Source organism: Bufo bufo, chromosome 9 (genome assembly GCF_905171765.1).
Source record: "Bufo bufo chromosome 9, aBufBuf1.1, whole genome shotgun sequence".
NCBI classification, from domain to species: Eukaryota; Metazoa; Chordata; class Amphibia; order Anura; family Bufonidae; genus Bufo; species Bufo bufo.
Genome location: NC_053397.1, coordinates 125,453,285 through 125,466,692, shown reverse-complemented (window position 1 = coordinate 125,466,692; position 13,408 = coordinate 125,453,285). Strand labels below are relative to the sequence as shown.

General features: G+C 44.2%; 1 protein-coding gene across 1 annotated transcript in view; it reads right to left on the bottom strand.

Moving 5' to 3' along the window:
• Positions 1–5,331: 5,331 nt before the first annotated feature.
• The window catches only part of LOC120979816 (dual specificity protein phosphatase 12-like), a 98,677-nt gene continuing 90,600 nt past the window's right edge, over positions 5,332–13,408 (bottom strand). The window contains exons 6-8 of the mRNA XM_040408772.1: positions 8,168–8,222; positions 7,005–7,106; positions 5,332–5,448 (exon numbers count right to left, since the gene is read on the bottom strand). Of these exons, the coding sequence (XP_040264706.1) occupies positions 5,332–5,448; positions 7,005–7,106; positions 8,168–8,222 (274 nt within the window). The remainder of the gene's footprint in view (positions 5,449–7,004; positions 7,107–8,167; positions 8,223–13,408) is intronic.

Genomic DNA, 13,408 nt, shown 5'->3' with positions numbered 1-13,408 from the left:
AAAATTATCTGCGTTGATCCAACTCACCCCGGCCACAGCCTTTTCATTCCCCTACCCTCTGGTAGGCGTCTTAGAGCCCTACATGCCCGCACCACTAGGCTGAAGAAACAGCTTTTACCCCAAAACAATCAGTCTCCTAAATGCTCTGAGATTATTGCCCCTTCCTAGGATAGAAACTACCACAGACTGAAAGTGACTGCTGCATTCATGAACCCAATGATGATCTCTTGTCTGCAGTGGTGTCTAATCAGTGTGTATATATATATACTCATAAGCACTTCCTACTTTGCTCTTGCTATATACACTCACCTAAAGAATTATTAGGAACACCATACTAATACGGTGTTGGACCCCCTTTTGCCTTCAGAACTGCCTTAATTCTACGTGGCATTGATTCAACAAGGTGCTGATAGCATTCTTTAGAAATCTTGGCCCATATTGATAGGATAGCATCTTGCAGTTGATGGAGATTTGAGGGATGCACATCCAGGGCACGAAGCGTTCCACCACATCCCAAAGATGCTCTATTGGGTTGAGATCTGGTGACTGTGGGGGCCATTTTAGTACAGTGAACTCATTGTCATGTTCAAGAAACCAATTTGAAATGATTCGAGCTTTGTGACATGGTGCATTATCCTGCTGGAAGTAGCCATCAGAGGATGGATACATGTTCTCATTCTGTTTACGCCAAATTCGGACTCTACCATTTGAATGTCTCAACAGAAATCGAGACTCATCAGACCAGGCAACATTTTTCCAGTCTTCAACAGTCCAATTTTGGTGAGCTCGTGCAAATTGTAGCCTCTTTTTCCTATTTGTAGTGGAGATGAGTAGTACCCGGTGGGGTCTTCTGCTGTTGTAGCCCATCCGCCTCAAGGTTGTGCGTGTTGTGGCTTCACAAATGCTTTGCTGCATACCTCGGTTGTAACGAGTGGTTATTTCACTCAACGTTGCTCTTCTATCAGCTTGAATCAGTCGGCCCATTCTCCTCTGACCTCTAGCATCCACAAGGCATTTTTGCCCACAGGACTGCCGCATACTGGATGTTTTTCCCTTTTCACACCATACTTTGTAAACCCTAGAAATGGTTGTCCATGAAAATCCCAGTAACTGAGCAGATTGTGAAATACTCAGACTGGCCCGTCTGGCACCAACAACCATGCCACGCTCAAAATTGCTTAAATCACCTTTCTTTCCCATTCTGACATTCAGTTTGGAGTTCAGGAGATTGTCTTGAGCAGGACCACCCCCCTAAATGCATTGAAGCAACCGCCATGTGATTGGTTGACTAGATAATTGCATTAATGAGAAATAGAACAGGTGTTCCTAATAATTCTTTAAGTGAGTGTATATGCTGTGAACTGTGAATAGTAATGCTTTCTAGTGCAATGTTTTTTTTTTTTTTCCTAGTGTAATGCTTTAGTTTAAATGTCAGTTCTTGTTTCTCTGTCCATGGCATCTAGGATTGCTCCAAACCACATTTCATTGTATTGTACATTGTATTACATTGTATTGTACAGTGACAATAAAGGCATCTTATCTTATCTTAATGAGTGTTACTACAAGCGTTAGTTAGCGATCATCTAGCAGATACGATAACTTTAAGTTGCCATATATGCATCCCTAGAGTAGAAACTCCCAAAAAGTGACCCCATTTTGGAAATTATCGGATAAGGTGACAGTTTTATTGGTACTATTTTGGGGTACATAAGCAGTTTTAGTTTTACATAATAAAGCATAAATTTTTTTTCTAAAAATCTTGTTTTGTGTCTCCATTTCCTGAACCATTTATTTTTATTTTTCTGCTAATCATCCTGTGTATGGGCTCTTTTTTGTGCAAAGAGTTGACGTTTTTATTGGTACCATTTTTGGGTACATATGATTTTTTGATCGGTCAATAAAATTTTTTGCGCAAGGTGACCAAAAGATGGCTGTTTCGGCAGAGTTTTTTTTTTTTTTCTTTACAGCATTCACCTTAGGATGTAGATCATGTGATATTATAGAGCAGGTTATTACAGACGCGACAATACCTAATTTGTAAAAAAAAATTATATTTATTTTGGTTTAACATAATAAAAGCATTTTCTCCATTTCCATTTTCTGAAAGCCATATATATTTTTTTAGGCCGATTGTCTTATGTGGGGGCTCATTTTTTGCAGCATGAGGTGATTGTTTGATTTGTATTTTTGGTATTATTTTGGGGCACATATGACTAATCGCTTGGTATTACACTTTTTGTGATGTAAGGTGATAAAAAAAAAGGCTTTTTTGGCATTTTTTTTTTTTTTTATGGTGCTCACCTGATGGGGTGGACTAAGATATTTTTTATAGAGCAGATTGTTACGGACACAGCGATACCTGTCTTTTTTTTTTTTTTTTTTTTTACAGTTTTATATATCTCTTTTTACAGGAAACAGGCTTTTTTTTTTTTACTGGAAACTTACATTTTTTTTATTGTTAAAAACACTTATTTTACTTTTTTATTTTTGTCCCACTATCGGACTTCAACAATTCAGGGTCTGATCCCTGTTTCAATGCAGTACATCATACGTCTCTGTAGCTGCCGGGCCCCAATGCCTTTGAAAGGCTTGGGGCTACTATGGCAACCATCAGGTCCCCGTCACTGCGATAGATCAGTAGAGGGAGCGGGAACCTCCCATATGCCACGGTCAGCTCTGACAGCAGCATATGAGGGGTTAATCTACCGGCATCAATGTTGTCACTGAAACTGGCAAATGCAGCAGAAGTCCGGCTGTCATTAATAGCCAGGCCCCAGCCACTGATAGCGGCACCACGTGTGGGGCAGTGGAAGGACCGCAGAACAAGAATGCTCGTCCTGGGGCAAGTACCAGAATTCTCGTCCTAAGTCCTTAAGGTGTTAAAGGGACTCTTTCAGCAGCTATGACCATGAAAAAACGGTTGACAACACTATGTAGTGGCTGGACAGAACAGTACAAACATACCTTTACCAGTGATTTTCTTATCAGGACTAGTAAGAATATGAACTTTTATTCAGTCAGATTATTTTCTTGCAAGTGCCCAGGGTGCAGAGCTCATCTCTAGGGCTCTTAGTGACAGCTGTAGTAGTCTCCTGGTGACTGTTACTGCTGTCACTCAGAGCAGAAGGAAAAGGCTGTGAAGCACCTCGAATCAGAATGCACCTCATAGTCAAGCTCCACCTCCTGTGCACTCATAAGAGAAGGATCTGGCTGAATAAAAGGTATAATATTAAGAATAAAAAAATAGACCAATATTAAAGGGGTTCTGCAGTTTGTTTAAACTGATGATCTATCCTCTGGATAGATCATCAGCATCTGATTGGCGGGGGTCCGACACCCGGGACCCCCGCCGATCAGCTGTTTGAGAAGGCAGCGGTGCTTCAGGAGCGCCGCAGCCTTCTCACTGTTTACCGCAGGCCCAGTGATGTTACGACTAGTATCAATGGCCTGGGCGGGGCTAAGCTATATTCACTTAAAGGGAGTCTGTCACCACATTTGAGCATATAACGCTATTTGATCAGTCTAATATGTGCCACCCAGAACTTAAAAACGGTACCTTTGTTGTATCTAATGGAGTTTTCTTTCAGCCAAAAATGAACTTTTAAGATTCTGTAAATGCGCCGTCTCAAGTGCCCAGGGCGGCGTCTCAATCGTCCGAGCCCCAGGCAGCACATCCTCAATGGCTCATAACCCTGCCCTCCGTGTGCCTCTGCCCGCCCGTTTACTCTCCTCCTCTCTCCTTTTCCACTGCGGCTGCGCGGTCAAATTCGTAGCGCAGTGGAAAAGGAGAGAGGAGGAGAGTAAACGGGCGGGCAGAGGCACAAGGAGGGCGAGGTTATGAGCCGTTGAGGAGGTGCTGCCTGGTGCTCGGACGATTGAGACGCCGCCCTGGGCACTTGAGAGGGCGCATTTACAGAATCTTAAAAGTTCATTTTTGGCTGAAAGAAAACTCCATTAGATACAACAAAGGTACCGTTTTTAAGTTCTGGGTGGCACATATAACGCTATTTGATCAGTCTAATATGCTCAAATGTGGTGACAGACTCCCTTTAAATGCAGCTTAGCCCCACCCAGGCCAGTTGACCCGCAGAACCCCTTTAATAAAATAAAATAAGACCAGCGCCTACAAACAATATGCAAGCAAACAGTATGTAGCAGCACCCGGTTCCAAGTGCAAAGACATGCAAACACTGGGTACATGGATTATTCGCATTGCATTACTGTAATCTGAAGCTCTTTGCACACAATTTTTTATCGAAATCGTGTTGTGCCCAGCTATTAATGACAAGGAGTCTGCTCAAATTCTCACTACTCCTCATTAAAAAAGCTACTAAAAATTATGGTTTGTCCTGCTCACCCCAACCTCGACCTACTGCTGGCAGCACGGTTAAAAGTGTTGACAGATTCGCTTTAACATTTTTTGTCAAAGTGTTGACTATTTGTGTCCTAACACATAGTGGCACTTTTTATTAGTAAGTGAATAGGCCTCTGCCCCTTTCACAATGAACAGCAGCTCCAGAGTTTCCTCATTCCTACTTTGCTCACTCCCCAATCCTGTGTCCTTACCTGCAGTAGAAAACGTATTTTTTTTTTGTAGTAAACGTTTAAACATTTCTTGATAGCAACTGCAGCATCTAAGCAGTTTGATCAAGAGAGGGGTGCATTCGGGGGGGCGGAGCTAGCGCCAAAGCCGGATAGCTGTGTGATGTGAAGCTCTGCAGTGGACGATTCCCTCTAAAGCACAGATCTTTAGCTAAACAAGCCTAAAATGGTTAAAATCGGAGGTCCAAGGTCTGCTGACACTCAGGAGCCGGTCCAATCAGCGTCTCAAGCCGGCGATATGGAGAAATTCATAAAGAAAGCCGCACAGACATATGCGGCCAGAGACTCCAAGATGGCGCCTGACACACCTCGCACACCAAAAAACAAACAGCAAGCTGGAAGCGCTGCTGAGAAGGTGAGAGATGAATCCCCAGGGGCCGACACACTCCCGCTTTCAAGATCCTTTCTAAAGGAAGCTTTATCGGAAGCCCTGGAGCCTCTCAAAACTGACCTCACTTCCCTTAAGGAGGACATGAGACATATAGGGAGGAGAGTAGAGGCGCTGGAGGAAGCGCATACACCACCCTTACCGCACATCAGAATGCGATTTCCTCAAATCTGAGTATACATCAAAAGCATTTGAACTCTCTCTATATGCAGTTAGAAGATCAGGAAAATAGAGGCAGGCGGAATAACCTGCGTTTCAGGGGTGTTCCTGAATCGGTGGGTCCTGAGGAGATTCCTGAAACAGTGATGCAAATATGCCTGAAACTTCTGGGCCCAGACTCCTCACATGAAGTTATCATTGAGTGCGCCCATAGAGCACTGCGCCCCAAGCCTCAGCCCACAGATCCTCCTAGAGACATAATCTGTAAATTCCTGCACTTTCCTGCCAAAGAGGCAATTCTAAACAGCACAAGAAATACCCTTCAGCTATCATGGGAAGATAACCCAATTGCCATCTACAGGGATTTAGCCCAATCCACACTGAAAAAACGCAAATCCCTAAAACCACTCACTGACCTGCTGAGGAACAGAAAGGTCCAATTCCTTACTGATAGCAACCCATTCTTTCATAATCACTTCTTGGAGTTTGTCAGAATTAGTGGGTTTTTGTTTGTCCACCGGCCTCTTGAGGATTGACCACAAGTTCTCAATGGTATTAAGATCTGGGGAGTTTCCAGGCCATGGACCCAAAATGTCAACGTTTTGGTCTCTGAGCCACTTAGTTATCACTTTTGCCTTATGGCACGGTGCTCCATCGTGCTGGAAAATGCATTGTTCTTCACCAAACTGTTGTTGGATTGTTGGAAGAAGTTGCTGTTGGAGGGTGTTTTGGTACCATTCTTTATTCATGGCTGTGTTTTTGGGCAAAATTGTGAGTGAGCCCACTCCCTTGGATGAGAAGCAACCTCACACATGAATGGTCTCAGGATGCTTTACTGTTGGCATGACACAGGACTGATGGTAGTGCTCACCTTTTCTTCTCCGGACAAGCCTTTTTCCAGATGCCCCAAACAATCGGAAAGAGGCTTCATCGGAGAATATGACTTTGCCCCAGTCCTCAGCAGTCCATTCACCATACTTTCTGCAGAAGATCAATCTGTCCCTGATGTTTTTTTTGGAGAGAAGTGGCTTCTTTGCTGCCCTTCTTGACACCAGGCCATCTTCCAAAAGTCTTCGCCTCACTGTGCGTGCAGATGCGCTCACACCTGCCTGCTGCCATTCCTGAGCAAGCTCTGCACTGGTGGCACTCCGATCCCGCAGCTGAATCCTCTTTAGGAGACGATCCTGGCGCTTGCTGGACTTTCTTGGACGCCCTGAAGCCTTCTTAACAAGAATTGAACCTCTTTCCTTGAAGTTCTTGATGATCCTATAAATTGTTGATTGAGGTGCAATCTTAGTAGCCACAATATCCTTGCGTGTGAAGCCATTTTTATGCAACGCAATGATGGCTGCACGCGTTTCTTTGCAGGTCACCATGGTTAACAATGGAAGAACAATGATTTCAAGCATCACCATCCTTTTAACATGTCAAGTCTGCCATTTTAACCCAATCAGCAGCATAATGACATAATAATCTCCAGCCTTGTGCTCGTCAACATTCTCACCTGAGTTAACAAGACGATTACTGAAATGATCTCAGCAGGTCCTTTAATGACAGCAATGAAATGCAGTGGAAAGTTTTTTTTGGGATTAAGTTAATTTTCATGGCAAAGAAGGACTATGCAATTCATCTGATCACTCTTCATAACATTCTGGAGTATATGCAAATTGCTATTATAAAAATTTAAGCAGCAACTTTTCCAATTTCCAATATTTATGTAATTCTCAAAACTTTTGGCCACGACTGCACATTCTTCCCAGAAGTCGTCGGAGACAGCACTTACCTCGAGGTGGCACCCTCCCTCTACTCCGGTCGGTTGGTGATATTTACTTGCCCCACTTATTCTTAGCCTTACCTGCACCCCCATATTCTTCCCAAACATGTCTGATTTTAGACTTGTATCATACAATGTCAAGGGGCTGAGATCTCCTTCGAAGAGATGCCAGATCCTTTCTCTCTTGAATAAAGAGAAATGTTTAATAGTTTTCCTACAGGAAACTCACTTTAGACATGACAATTACCCCAACCTCTCCTTCTCCAAATTCCCTAAATGGTACCACTGCGGAGCTGGGGGTGCCGCCTCGAGGGGAGTTAGTATTGGTTTCCATACAGGCCTACCCTTCCAATATAGCTCCCACATCCAGGACCCAGAAGGCAGATTTCTCATCCTCAAAGGCCTTGTGGGTAGAACATTGTTTACTTTTGTAAATATCTACGCTCCTAATACAGACCAGATCAGCTGGCTCACCACGTTATTTTCATTAGTAGAAACTAACAGAGAGGGTATACTGGTTATGGCCGGTGATTTTAATTTACCATTTAACCCCCTAATAGATACCACCTCCAAGAAATCATCTATCTCCTTAAAAGCTCTCAATTTCCTACACTCAAAACTCCATAACCTAGGTGTCCTAGACATATGGCGTTGTCACAATCCTCAGGTACTAGATTACTCCTTTTATTCCCCAGCAAACAAGTCTTATAGTAGGATAGATCTACAACTATGCTCATCTTCCTTGATAGGTGATATAACCTTATCTGATCACTCCCCAATATTTTGCGACATTCATCCACCCAACAGATCAAATAGAAACTCAAACTGGAGATTCAACGAATCTCTGCTAGGTAATGCCAAACACAAATCTCAAATATCCTCCTTCCTTGAAGATTAATTTTTAACTAATAATACACCAGAAATATCCCCCCAGATACTCTGGGACGCCCACAAAGCCTATATCAGAGGTAGATTAATTAGTCTCTGCTCTTTTCTTAAAAAAGAATCTGAGAAAAAACTCTCCACCCTACTATCCAAAATCCACGTCCTGGAAAAAGCCCATAAACAATCACTACTTGCTCAGCATCTTTCAGAACTTTCCTCTCTCAGAACGGAATAAAAAAAAATTCTCAATGAGAAATCAGCCAAATACTACCTATCTGCTCAGCAAAAAGTCTTTGCTCATGGAAACAAGGCTTCTAAATTTGCAATGCAGAGAATTAAACAGACGAATTTCCCGTTACATCCAGAGCATTAAATCCCCCCAAAGTATTCACCTGTTTAAAGCAAAAGAAATAGCTGAACAATTTAGGAAATTTTATGATACTCTTTATAATCTCCCCCTCTCAACACTTCTAGATCCCTTTCAAGATAGAGAGACCAATGTCAACTCTCTTCTAAACACCCTTAAACTCCCATCTCTATCTATACCTCAAAGAGTATCTCTATCCAAGCCATTCACCACCCCTGAATTATTAGCTGCCATTAAATCAACTCCCAAAGGAAAATGCCCGGGTCTGGATGGACTGCCCATAACTTATTATTTGACATTTAAGGACATCCTTCTCCCTTTTCTGCTCCCAATTTATAATCTCGCCATGGACAATCACTCACTTACTACAGATATGACTAAAGCCATCATTACAGTTATCCCTAAACAGGGCAAGGATCCCACCTCATGTTCCAATTACCGCCCCATCTCCCTGTTAAATGTGAACCTTAAATTATTTTCCAAAATGTTAGCCACCAGATTACAAAGCCTCTTGCCACACCTAATTCACCCAGACCAAGTTGGTTTTGTCAAGGGTCGAGAAGGGAAAGATAATACCACTAAAGTATTAAATGCTTTATATTACGCCTCCCACAGATCCACCCCCCTAGTCTTGATTGGCACGGACGCCGAAAAAGCATTTGACAGAGTAGATTAGACCTTTATCTCCTTGACTTTGTCTAAATTTCAAATACCTGAACCATATATTAATGCTGTCTTTTCCATGTACTCCCACTTTTCGGCGTCCGTGTCAGTCAATGACACCTTATCCTCTTGTTTCCCCATTAGAAATGGAACAAGACAGGGTTGCCCACTTTCCCCTCTTCTATTTGTCCTAGTGATGGAAACCCTGCTACAGACCCTTAGACAAGACTCAGATATTAAAGGCCTGCTGATTAACGGCTGTGATTTTAAATTAGCTGCATTCGCTGATGACTTACTGATTCTCACGACCAACCCACTTATATCTATACCTGTAATAATGTCAAAACTCAGCCATTTTGGATCCCTATCCAACTTCAAAGTTAACACCTCCAAATCCCAGATACTTCACATGGGCCTCTCCTATCCCTCCAGACTAACTCCCCCTTTAATTGGTATACCCAACAACTGACATATCTTGGTGTGAGACTGTCCCCACATTCTGCGGACCTATTTAAGCTTAATTATAAACCCCTTTTAGCATCTTTGATTACCCAAATAGAATCTCTAGATTTCCCTTATTTGTCCTGGTTCGGGAGGAAAAATATTCTCATGTCCTTGGTAATACCTAGACTTACATACCTGATGCAAGTGCTTCCCATTGAGATCCCTAAATCTTACTTCTCCTCCCTTAACAAGCACATCCGTAAATATATCTCGGAAAAAATCTCGTATCTCTTTTGAGACTCTAACCAAGCCTAGATCTAAGGGAGGCATTGGACTTCCTGACCCTCAAGAGTAGTAGACTGGATTAGAAACCCCCCTCACAAATCTTGGCTAGTCTTAGAAAATGCTTTTTTACCTTCCCCTATACGGGCCCTGTTGCTGGCTGACAGATCACCTCCAGTACCCAACTCTATACCGAACCCCCTGATTCGTAATACTTTGAAGGTCTGGAGGTGGTTCTTGGCCAGCTTGGGGGCCTTAACACTCCCCTCCCCTGTTATACTTATAAAAGGACTTGATCGCCCTAGCTCCTAAAGAACTGAAAGACAGCTGTCCCCTCTCCCTTAGAACATCAGAGCTTGCTATTTCAAAGCTGTTCAATCAAGATGGAGGTATCCTTTCTAATCAAGACATTTGTGATCTATTTAAAACTAATATTCAGAACCCCTTTCTCTTAAGTTTCCTTAGAAAGGAATCGCTCCTTATTGCAAAAAAAAAAACTCCTTCCCAGGAACTTCACTGGTTTGATAGGATGATCGGTAATTCATTATACCCCCTAAGTCCATATCAACAATATACAAACAGCTTAAATCCCCACCCTCTTTAGCTAAACCCGCTGTTATTGGCCTTTGGGAGAAAGACTTACAATGTAAACTGACGCCCTCTGAAATTTCAAGCGTACTGATTACCCCGCACAAGATTTCTAGATGTATTCTAATCCAAGAAAACAGCTACAAAAGCTTAAAGCGCTGGTATAAAACCCCAGATAAAACTTGCTTTTATAATCCCAGCTCCAAAGATGTTTGCTGGAGATGTTGTAAAGAAAGGGGCTCATTTATCCATATATGGTGGACCTGTGAATTGATTAAGCCATGGTGGTCTAACATTATCAAAATTAGTAACCAGATTTGTCAGACCTCTTTCCCCTGTAATCCTGAGCTAACAAAACTCTCCTTGGGAATCAGGGGTGCGAACTCTCACAAATCAACACTCTTCTCCTTTATGCTAGCAGCAGCCAGACTATTAATACCGAAACACTGGCTTTCATCTGATCTCCCAAGTCTAGACTATTGGATTAACCGACTAGATCAAATCTATAGGCTAGAAGGAATTTTCCCATTGGGAACTACGTTCTAGACCCACTTTCCTCCAGATCTGGACCCCTTGGAAGGAATATAGGAAATTCTCTTAGACCCTGACTTGTCTCATAGCCCATAAATCATTCATGTAGCTGCTCAGAAATTCATGGAGATTGTGCCTATTGTATGTCAGTGTTCCTAAATATTCAAGTCATAATCTGAATGCATTTATGTAGAGTTATTTGAATCCTAGCTCTTCCTGTCTTATCCGGACCATGCTGGTCCATTTATTGTTAACCACCTCCGGACCGCTGTACGCAGATTCGCGTTCCGGAGGTGGCAGCGCTGCGCACAATCACGCATATACGCGTCATCTCGCGAGACGCGAGATTTCGCTCAAAGCCGGCCCGCGCATGCGCATCGCGGGCCGGCAAAATTCAAAGAAGAAGTTCGTCACCAGCCTGCCAGCACTGATCATTGGCTGGCAGGCTGGCGATTTTCAAAAAATCCAATCAAAAGTCATATAACAGATCATATTAGTAAATATGATCTGTTATATGGCTTCTCTGCTCCTCTGCTGGTCCTTTTCGTCGGTTGGATCCAGCAGAGAAGCAGACTGAACTGTGAGTACACCAAACACTTCACTGTAGCCCCTGATCACCCCCCTGCACCCCAATTAACCCTTTGATCACCCCTTTGATCGCCCCTGTCAATCACTAGTGAAAGGAAAAAAAGTGATCAGTGTAAACTGTCACTTTTTTTTTTTCACTGGTATTGGCTGTTAGGTTTTAGGGATAGTTTAGGCCCCTTGGTTAGGTAGTTAGCGTCAGTTAGCGCCCACCCCACCGCACTCACTTTTATTCGCTGAATAGCGTATCGCTAATCAGCATTTGTACTTTTATAGTATCTGTAAGTGATCAAAACTGATCACGATCAGATCTATAATAGTATTAGTGTCACTTTAGTTCGCCCTCCACCCAAAACGCAGTGTTTGCCCGATCAGGCCTGATCGGTCGCCCACACGTGCGTTCACCCACGCCCGCCCCACCGCAGTGACAAAAAATATATATTTTTTGATCACTGCACATTCATTTTACACGCACTGCGGCGATAAAAAAATCAGTTTTGATATTTTTTATCAACCGCAGCGGCCTCCGGTACTTCGCTAGCCTCCCCTTTGTAAGACAGGCTTGCTTTTTTTCTTGGGTAGTCTCAGGGAATACCCCTAAATTTAGTAGTCCAAAATGTCAAACAGGGGGTATTCTTCTGAAGAGGCCTACAGGATTCTGACCCAGTCGGATGAGGAGTGGGAACCCTCATCTGATGAATCTAGCGGGTCAGAATATAAACCTGTGGAAAGCAGTGGCTCTCTGACCCAAAGTTCGGACGAGGAGGTGAAGGTCCCTGGCAGCACCAGGCGTACCCGGCCCCGTGTCGCTAGACCACAGGTTATGCAGGATCCACTTCAAGAGCAGCAGAGTGGGGCTGTCGCTGCCGGATCAAGTGGTGAGGCATACACCAGCAGCGCAGCCCTCCCTGGACCTAGTACCAGCACTGCCGTACAACATGGTGACGTGGCGAGCACCAGAAGGGCAGTTGAAGCTGGTACGGTGGCACGTGCACTAGTTACCCCGTCGCAGCCACCGCACAGACAGGCCCGTAGAGCCCCTAGAATCCCTGAGGTGCTGGCAAACCCTGATTGGCAGTCACCAACTTCAGCCGCACCTGTAGTTCCCCCTTTCACCGCCCAGTCTGGAGTTCGGGTTGAGACGGCTCAAATCGGTTCGGCCCTGGGATTTTTTGAGCTGTTCTTGACTGCGGAGCTCTTGGACTTAGTCGTGGCAGAGACCAACCAGTATGCCACACAATTTATATCCGCCAACCCGGGAAGCTTTTATGCCCAGCCTTTCCGGTGGAAACCAGTCCAAGTTTCCGAACTTAAAATTTTTTTGGGCCTTCTCCTCAACATGGGCCTGACAAAAAAGCATGAATTGCGGTCATATTGGTCAACGCACCCGATTCATCACATGCCCATGTTCTCTGCTGCTATGTCCAGGGCACGATTTGAGGCCATCCTCCGTTTCCTGCATTTTAGCGACAACACCACCTCCCGTCCCAGAGGCCACCCAGCTATTGACCGGCTCCACAAAATTCAGCCCCTCATAGACCATTTCAACCAGAAATTTGCAGATTTGTATACCCCCGAGCAAAACATCTGCGTAGACGAGTCCCTAATACATTTTACCGGGCGCCTTGGCTTCAAACAGTACATCCCAAGCAAGCGTGCCCGGTATGGGGTCAAATTGTATAAGCTCTGTGAAAGGGCCACAGGCTATACCCACAAATTTCTGATCTATGAGGGAAAAGATCAGACCCTGGAGCCGGTCGGTTGCCCTGACTACCTGGGGAGCAGTGGGAAGACAGTCTGGGACTTGGTGTCACCCTTATTCGGCAAGGGGTACCATCTTTATGTGGACAATTTTTACACAAGTGTGGCCCTCTTTAGGCATTTGTTTCTAGAACGGATTTGCGCCTGTGGCACCGCGCGAACTAGTCGCGTGGGCTTCCCCCAACGGCTTGTAACCACCCGTCTTGCAAGGGGGGAGAGGGCTGCCTTGTGTAACGAAGAACTGCTCGCGGTGAAATGGAGAGACAAGCGTGACGTTTACATGCTCTCCTCCATTCACGCAGACACGACAATCCAAATTGAGCGAGCAACCCGTGTCATTGAAAAGCCCCTCTGTGTCCACGACTATAATGCGCTCATG